The sequence below is a fragment of the Stylophora pistillata genome, chromosome 12 (assembly GCF_964205215.1).
Source record: "Stylophora pistillata chromosome 12, jaStyPist1.2, whole genome shotgun sequence".
Lineage (NCBI taxonomy): Eukaryota > Metazoa > Cnidaria > Anthozoa > Scleractinia > Pocilloporidae > Stylophora > Stylophora pistillata.
This window is the reverse complement of record NC_142530.1, coordinates 18,364,822-18,373,361: the sequence shown is the minus strand read 5'-3', so window position 1 is coordinate 18,373,361 and position 8,540 is coordinate 18,364,822. Positions and strand designations below refer to the sequence as shown.

General features: G+C 37.2%; 1 protein-coding gene across 1 annotated transcript; it reads right to left on the bottom strand.

Annotated features, from left to right (window-relative positions):
- Positions 1–6,320: 6,320 nt before the first annotated feature.
- LOC111331485 (pancreas transcription factor 1 subunit alpha) lies at positions 6,321–7,715 on the bottom strand. The gene is made up of 2 exons (XM_022936611.2): positions 7,144–7,715; positions 6,321–6,813 (listed from the first exon to the last, which is right to left on the bottom strand). The coding sequence occupies exons 1-2, from the start codon at positions 7,526–7,528 to the stop codon at positions 6,656–6,658; spliced, it is 543 nt and encodes a 180-aa protein (XP_022792346.1). The 5' UTR covers positions 7,529–7,715; the 3' UTR covers positions 6,321–6,655.
- Between the last annotated feature and the right edge of the window lie 825 nt (positions 7,716–8,540).

Below are 8,540 nucleotides of genomic sequence, written 5' to 3'. Positions count from 1 at the left end.
GCCGTCGCATTGTTGGTATCCCACGTTTTTTTTCAATTTTAAAGAACTTTAGATTGAAAGCTGAAAAAACAAGTCTTGGAGAGCAAAAAGCAATTATATTTTGAAAAAAAAAAATGGTTTTTTTAGGCTATTTGCTAGTCAGATTCCTCTATAAAATTCCAATTTGTTTGAACCGTCTCCTAGAGAGAAATCCTTTGATTATCACTGCCTTCATGGTAAAGACGAAAACCTCACCCCAGAAGAAAATATATAGATTTATGATATATTCAGTGTTAAAACCTGAGAAGAGGCGTTAGATTTAATTTCAATAATGCAGTATGTAACACGCAACATCGCCTTGGAAAATTAACCAACGCATCAAAGGCAAGTTTTAGTAAAATTCCGTTGTCGTAATTTTCAAACTATTTGCTCAGATTTTTTGTTTTATTTTGCCATATGAGAGCTCAAAAGCATTTAGTAAAGGTTAACATCACTTGAAGTCGGGCAAATTTTACACAGAGAAACAAATTTTACATATTCAATGCTTCAAAGATAAAAGCGGCTTGTTTCATAACCTAGATAACATTTCGCACGTCTAAAGTTATTCGCAACTTAACAAATTGACGGACGACTAATGATGACAAAAGCGAAACAAAAGCCTAAAGTTCGCGAGAGATATTACCGCAGCGTTCAATTGAAAAAAAAAAAAAAAAAAAAGCGTTAAATTTCGCTCGTGTCATTTAAGTAGAAGAATAAAAGGAAAGCAATATGATCCCTTTTTTTTGATACATCTTAGGATTTTCTATTTCCGTCATCTCTTTAAGAACTCATTAATTTTTTATTTCTGTGCCATTAACAACAGCTTTCGGCAGGATAGGAAGTGAGCTAAATAATCAGCCATATTGTCATTTATCTTTGAGGATCTGAAGATTCTTTCCAGTTACGACTAAGTTTTAATCACCAAAATGCAAATAAGTGAGATCACTAATCTGCGGTTTTCACTGTGGAAGCATCAAGAAGATTAATTACTATACAAATTTTCTGTTGATTTTTTGAAATGTCCAACAGAGATGCAAACATGGTAAAACAATTTCATTAAAAGAAAGTTTAAGATCAGTAAGAAATTCAGGCTTAAATATTTGCCAAAATTATGGTTAGAAAACCGAGAGGGCTTGCTAGAAAAAGCACAACTTGCGCATTTTTTTTTTTAGTTAATTATAAAACAATACTTTTGTTAATCTGATATTGAGTGCACATGACATTAAAAATCAGAAATTAGACCACCAGAAACTTATTTTCTTTCGAACTGTCTAACTCGCGAGAACAAAAAATTCTAAAACTCCTTGGATTTTCTTTTTCACATATATTTGCTATTTCCCTGTCCACCGTTTGCGCGAAACTATCGAAAGCTTCGGTAAAATTAAGCAACAAAAATATGGTCGCCATTATAACTTTTCAATCGCTTCAATGCTAGCGCTGTGCGCGTTAACATTTCTCGCGTTAAAAAACAATGGATTTGTTTAGGTAAACTTTAACTCACTCTTTCATTCAGTTGAGTCTTAGCTTGAAAGATTCAGTTCTTGAGAAAATACACACAGATTTGACGAGGCCTGTGCGAAGTTAATTTTGCGATGTTTTGAATTAAAATTTCACGGCGAAGAGAAATTAAAATTGCTGCTATTCTGTTTTGTGAGAAGAATATCTCAGCCATATGTGCTATTCCCACGGTACGAAGTGTTTTCAGGCAGCTGTAGGAAAAACTAAACAAACAATTATTAGTGAAGAATGCATTAATTGGAGTTAATAATGGATGGGATCGTGTCTCTATTATGTATGGCGCATTTAAAATCTCATTAACATATTTCGTGTATTTGTTTGGGCCTTCTAACAAGAGCTAACAAAAGGAACGCAAGACGCGATGTATCGCTCTAAATTGTATCCTCTCTTAAATGTAAAATTTCTACCGAAGTAAAACACAAACCAAACTGAGAGAAATGGCCTAGATGTTAACTCAGAAAAGAAAAGAAAAGAAGACGAAAGCCATTTCAATAGAAGGCTCCAAATTTGTTACCGGACATGAAAGATACATTTATCTTTGAGTTGGTTTTCTGTTTTGTGCGTATCTTTCTTTCAGGCGCTCGTAATTGAAAATGTATTTAGTCGCAAAAGCTTTCACAACTTTGAGAGTTACATGGCGCAAAATAAAAAAAAAAGAAACTGAAAAGAAAAATACTTTGGTGTGTCTCAATATCCTTTTCTTCCTTCCGTTCGCCCTATTTGGATATCAAAAACTTGTTATTTGTCCAAAGTGATACTTTTTCCTTGAAGTATAAACTTAATTATAACACAGGCGAGTGCTGTTTTCCCAGTAATTAAACCAACTTATTACTGCCATCATAAGTTGAGTTATCATTTTTCCATTTTCATAAAATTACGGTTTTTCGCCATAACAAATTTTAACCGTGGACTTCAATCTGTCAAGCTCGAACCACGAAAATTATATTGTCTGTAAGAAATGTTAAAATAAGTTGTCTTTCAAAATAGCACCAATATCCACTATTGATCTTCTCGGCAAAGAAAAGGTGCCATAAATTAAAGCAAGCTTTGTAAAGACTTTTTTCTTTCTTTAATTGAGCCAGAAATATTATCTACTGCGGTACTTTCTTTTGTTTCTTATAAATGAAGTCAGCTTTTTGGCGGATCTTATCTGAGAGTTTGATGTCCTCATTGTAACGTAGGGTTATTTAAAAATGATTTTGCATAGAGTTTTAATTATTTTTTGGAGTAAAATACGTCCGGGGAAGAAATCCACTTATATATCGTCGCTACAGGAAACCTGATTTCTTTAATATAGCTTTGTTTTGTGCCGAGATGTTAAGTAACACTTAGGTATCTATACAATATACAATATTAGTTAAGGAGCTGTTTAAGTGAATTTTGTCAGAACTTTGAAAAGCTTAAAATATAAAGCGTTTCTAGATGATAAATTGACGCTGACGTTGCCAGTAAAAATGGCTTAAAATGATCTAACACGAATTTCTAACATCTCGAGAGTTCTGGTCTATAATTGACTTGGCAGGCTTTTCTGTTGTGGCTCAACAAAAGATCGATTCTTCGAGAGAAATCTTATTGATAAAAATCAGAGATTGGAGAATAAAAGTCACCTTTGCCTCTGAATTAGGAATAATGAAATAAGTTGTATGCATTTTAGCATTCAAAACAACAGCTTTTTGATAACTTCAATTTAAAGCACGTGGCCAAAGTGCTGTCATGATCCGCGCAGTGAAGGAGATTGACTTTTGAAAATTGTAAGAACCCTCACATTACATTAACTGTATTTTTCTTCCATATTCTTCCGACATTCGCTAGAAAAATCCTTTCAATGTTGCAAGTTGAAGAGAAACATTTACAAACACAAGCAAAGATTACTTTTATGAAAAACTCTGGGTTATTTTTATGCGAAAACGAGCGAAATTCCGCCTTGCTAAGAACCCCATTGGGGTCAGCTTTAGGAAGGGGTTTGCCTTTCTTAGAACTACAAAAGACGTGGATATCTTGCATAATTCTTAAGATTTCCTGTAAGTTGTCTGTGCTTCGAATGAACGAATGGCAAATTCGAGGCTTTAATTCAAATTTTAGAGCAGATCACGAATGGACCCTGACCAAAATAGTTTGTTAAGATATTCACATCACCTATTCGCTTTCCAACGCCCATAGAATTACTCTTGTAAGTTACATTTCGACAACTTTCACACCAAACAGACCCTTCGAGTGTTCGTGGTATCACCATGTCTGGAGAATCACAGTTAATTAAATATTCATATTTTACCGAGAATGATCGCTGCAATTTTCTTTTTTACCTGTTACAAGAAGATAGCTGAATTAGAAGCGAGGGAACATGGTTAAAAACACGATTAACAGCAAACACACCTGGAGAAAGCGATTATTTGTCACTAGCATAACGCTCATATAATTGTCAATAACAGTTGTAGGTGACTCCGAACGTTTTCTTTTCAATAATAACGCATGCGCAGAACTTTCGCTTAGAACGCCAGAAAAATTTTACCTAAAACACCGCTTTTCTACGCTGTGTTTAATTTTGATATCGAAAGAAAACTCTTATTAATGGGCAAGAATACTTCTCGGGGTATTGACGTTCCCGCCAAGAGCTCAATATGAATAAAACATGAAAAAAAACTCTTTTTTTGCATAAATTTGCGGCATTTTTGTGCCTCTAGTGGTTTTTTTGCTCCTTAGGACGCTCGCTCCGATAAGATTAAGCCGACCCCAATAATGTCATTTCTAAGAGGAAGCTTGTTTTGACTTGATTCACTTATGAACTGAGAGGATTCACCCATTAAAATAATTACCAACGCTCAACGTGCTCGGTAACTTGTGTTTTTGCAAATTTTAAAAGCTTTTACAAGTCACAGTCAAATGTGTTGACACACAACAAAACAATACTGCTACTATCCATCGTTAATTAATATGTTTCACATCACAAACACTCTTTTCAACGAAATATTCCGTATTTTGCTGCTTTTTCGTTCCTGGAAGAAGATGGGAGATTCTTGGACGATCGTGGGGGTCTCTGGCGAGAAGGATCTCCGTCAGCTCCCTCCAGAGACTTGTAGCCAACGAAACCTCCTTGATTATTCATTCATGATTTATTTTTAAGCCCAAAAACATCTGCTTCTCCTATTTAAATCTCTACAAACAAAAGAAAAATCTAATTCACTGCATGGCGTGGGTAACACCTTTAATAAAGGATAGAAATCAGAAGAAGAGTCTGCTCTTGAAACTCACGCTCGCACTAGCAGACAATGGCGGCTATGACAGGAGACTATGGCTAAACTGGTGTTTGATATACACTTCCTCGTCTCCTCTGCCATTAAGATCTGGCCTTGAATCGATTGCATGCGTCTGGTGAATGCGCCAGGAGACGTTGACAATTGAAACAAAGCTCTGAAAGGGCCAAATAATTGATCATGGCTCAGGGTCTGGTTAATTCAGGGCGCACTATACAAAACTCATGTGTTGTGTCTCGACCAATCACGTCTCGTCTCCACAGGGTAGATATCGACCAGTGTTTTAATGAAAAAAAGAGCTATTCAGTAGCTCGCAGGTTGCTACCAATTGTGTAAATCTTCGAACGTGTGCACACATAATACCTGTCTCCTTTCTTTTAAATGGAGCTGCTCTTGGAAATGGCTCGTCACAGCTGCCTCTTGTCTGTTTAACAATGCTTTCCCCGCAGCTGCGAAAGGAATATGCTTCTTGGTCTCAGCAACGGAGACGGTATTTTGTATTGATAGGCCAGAACCGACACAAGCAATTACCTTGCCCATTATCGCTTTAATCCTTGCAAGTGAACGTGTGTACCAATATCATTTAAATATATCCCCCTGATAAAGAGTACAACACGTTTGGAGCCCCTGCAAATAAGCGTATCAAGACATGGGGTTGATATTCACACCAACCGATTAAAATATCGTTTGTCTAGTGTAGGTTGTTTATAGAATGTCATACCTTGGGTTCGTGGCCAATGTTTATAGGATTTATCTACCTGTTACCTAAATGTCGGTCTCGTGCAAGGGCTTCCAGTACCATCCCCAGCCCATCCCACTTTGGAATGCTTATGTGAGTGAGGAAGATAGAACAAAGCTCTTTAACGCTCGATTGCCCAACAGTTAAGGGGGTGTGCACCCCTTAGCTATTTCATTACACAAATGTTCTACAGTCGAGCCTTTGGATGGGCAAACACGCCCCGCACGTGCAAAGAGGACAGCCTTGATCGATAAGATCAAAAACTCATTGGTATAAACCCACGTTTTCTCTTAGGAAACACGACAAATGAGGCTCCGTGTTTCGTCTGTTGGTGCCGTGAGGTCTACAAAGTCCAAAAGACCTCCTGGGAAACACGATTACTCAACTATTCTACACGAGTCTTTAGAAATCTGATAGGGTATTTTATAACACAAGGAACACACACGATAAAGTCAAACGCCCGTTAGTTACACTATTCCACGACATTAGACAAACGCCCTGAAGTTTGAGCCTAAGTGGAGGGGACAGGAAGCAAATATGATTCAGTTTCTTTTCAGAGGCGCAGCTCATTAATCTTTAATTTGCCAAGAATACTAAGCTACGAAAAGTCAAGCAGTATATGTAAATCAAATCCCCCGCGCAGTAAGACCACCACATTCACTCTTTTGTTAAATTCAAATGTAACAAAAGGTTGTACAGTTTATCCCCACGACGAATTATATTTTTCATAAATTTACTCATCAAAGAGATTATGCCAGTTAGAAATCCCAACAATAAAAATCTCACAAGTAATGTAGAATTCAATGTTTTTTAATATACAAATTCTAGATGTGTTTTGCTTGGAGAGAGAAAAATTTACAAAAACGTTTTACGGAATTTTTGAGTTGATTTGGTTTAGTTGGAATTTTTCCCTCGGAGAAAAATGCAAACAAAACGCACTTTACTAACCCACAAATGAAACACAAAATCTGTCTGTATAATAAAACTTCGTTCGTGCATCCAGATATATTACAGTGTCCTTCTCGCAAGCTAGTCATTAAAAAATAATTCTACCTCTGCTAAAATACAATTAAAGTTCAATATTTTCCCTGCCCTGGCATAAAGCGTAATTAACAGTATTTTCCTTTTCTCACAAAGGTGAGGGATACATTGCATTGTTATGTATTCTCGGATCTTCAGGGGTCCAAATCTTCGCTTTCATAATACTGGACGATAGTTTGGGTTTCTTCGAATCTGTCCACGATAGTGAATGCCCTGTTAATGGCGGCAGACCGTACTCTTGAGTACCTGCCAAAAGGGAAAACAACGTGAAGAAAAAAAAGTGAGCATACATGGAGAATATCAATAAAAGAATTGAAATTTATGAATGATATGTAGGTTTTGCCTTGTGTGTTACATGTAATCGTAAGGGCGGCCCTTGTTTGCTCTCTGAGGATTTGCCAGCCGAATTTGACGAGATTTCCCTCAATTTGCAGTTTATAAAATGCAAAAAATTACCAAAACGTCAATTTTGTTATTAGCCTTCAACCCAACATGTACGTGAGAACTTCCCAGATGGGCACAAACTTCTGTTACCAAAGCGAAACATTCACTCCAACATAAAACTCAGGTACTCACCGAAACCTCGATGACATATCATAACTTTTCTGGGTTGTTCTGAAGACGTTGGTTGTAGCGCTTGGCTGTGGCTCATATCGGAACTGATCATTTCTGTAAGAAAACCAATGTATCCGATGGCTAGTCGTAAAGTGTCGACTTTCGATAGTCTTTTCTCGTAAGGTAGCGTGGGGATGTGATGTCGAAGGCCTTCAAATGCCTCGTTTATGCTTTGCATTCGTTTTCGTTCGCGTAAGTTTGCTGCATGTCGTTGTGCGATTTGCTGTGTTGGGGATTTCCTTCTTCGCTTGCGCTTCAAGTTCTTCTCGTGATGGTCCGCCGAGGCGAAATGAAACTGACTTGTCAACTGTGACTGTCTCTCACGAAAAGGGATCGGGCTCTCCATCTGTTAACGATTAAGATTTTCCTTGGGGAGCCTTGATGTTCATGAAAGGTTTTGCTCCGGTTAATGGCACCGTTGGCACACGTTTCTTACAGTCGGTCGACTTATAGCCACTTTTAGGCGGCCAACGAACCAATCACAGGCGAGCATGAGGAACAATGGCTCGATACAGAGCTGTGTCACTTTTCCATTGTCATAAGTATCCTGCCGACTGCAACTAAGTGTGAGTTAAGCGTTTAATAAAACTATGTAAAAACTTACAATACACGACGAAATTTCATATCGCTTGATTTGCGTTTAAAAAACAGTAAATACGAATTCGCGAAATCTAAATAAAAAAAATGGAATGATAATGACGAGATAAACCTGCCGCTTTGAGCCATTGTTCGGAGCTTAGAAAAACCATTTTTTTTTGGAATTTAATCAGTTCTTTTAATTGAGAATCTTCCCTGATTCCCTTTTCTTTTCCTCGCTTGTATCGAAGAGAATGACGAATCGAACAATGAGAATCGTACTTAAAATAAAGGACAAGTTCCCCGAGCAACCTCTGGTGGGTTTCAAACCGCAAACAAACTTCTTCGGTCTTTGAGTGACTGCGTAAACACGAATTAGTAGTTGAGATATCGCAGTCGTTAAAACAAAACTCAAACGTTTATCATCAAAGAGGTTTTATTACTTTGACAGCGAGAATGGAGCCAGCGTTTTGATTCGCAAAAGGCTGAGCGAAAACACATCAACTTTTCTGACGTCATGGGTGACAAATTTAACAAAGAAACAGCCAAAAGAAAAAAATGGAGAAAACAAATGTTGATTTGGAGTCTACAGAATGACAAACGTTTTGCGAAACACGTTTTGCTCTGTTGGATTATTGGTATTAAAAATTTCAAATACCATGTTTTGTGCCATAATTTAATTTTGTTTCGCACAGCAAGGAATCGTCCACATCCTCATACAAGAGCACATTTCTTTGAATTAGGTTAATTTGACGGAGGCTAGACGCGAGAAAAATGAATAT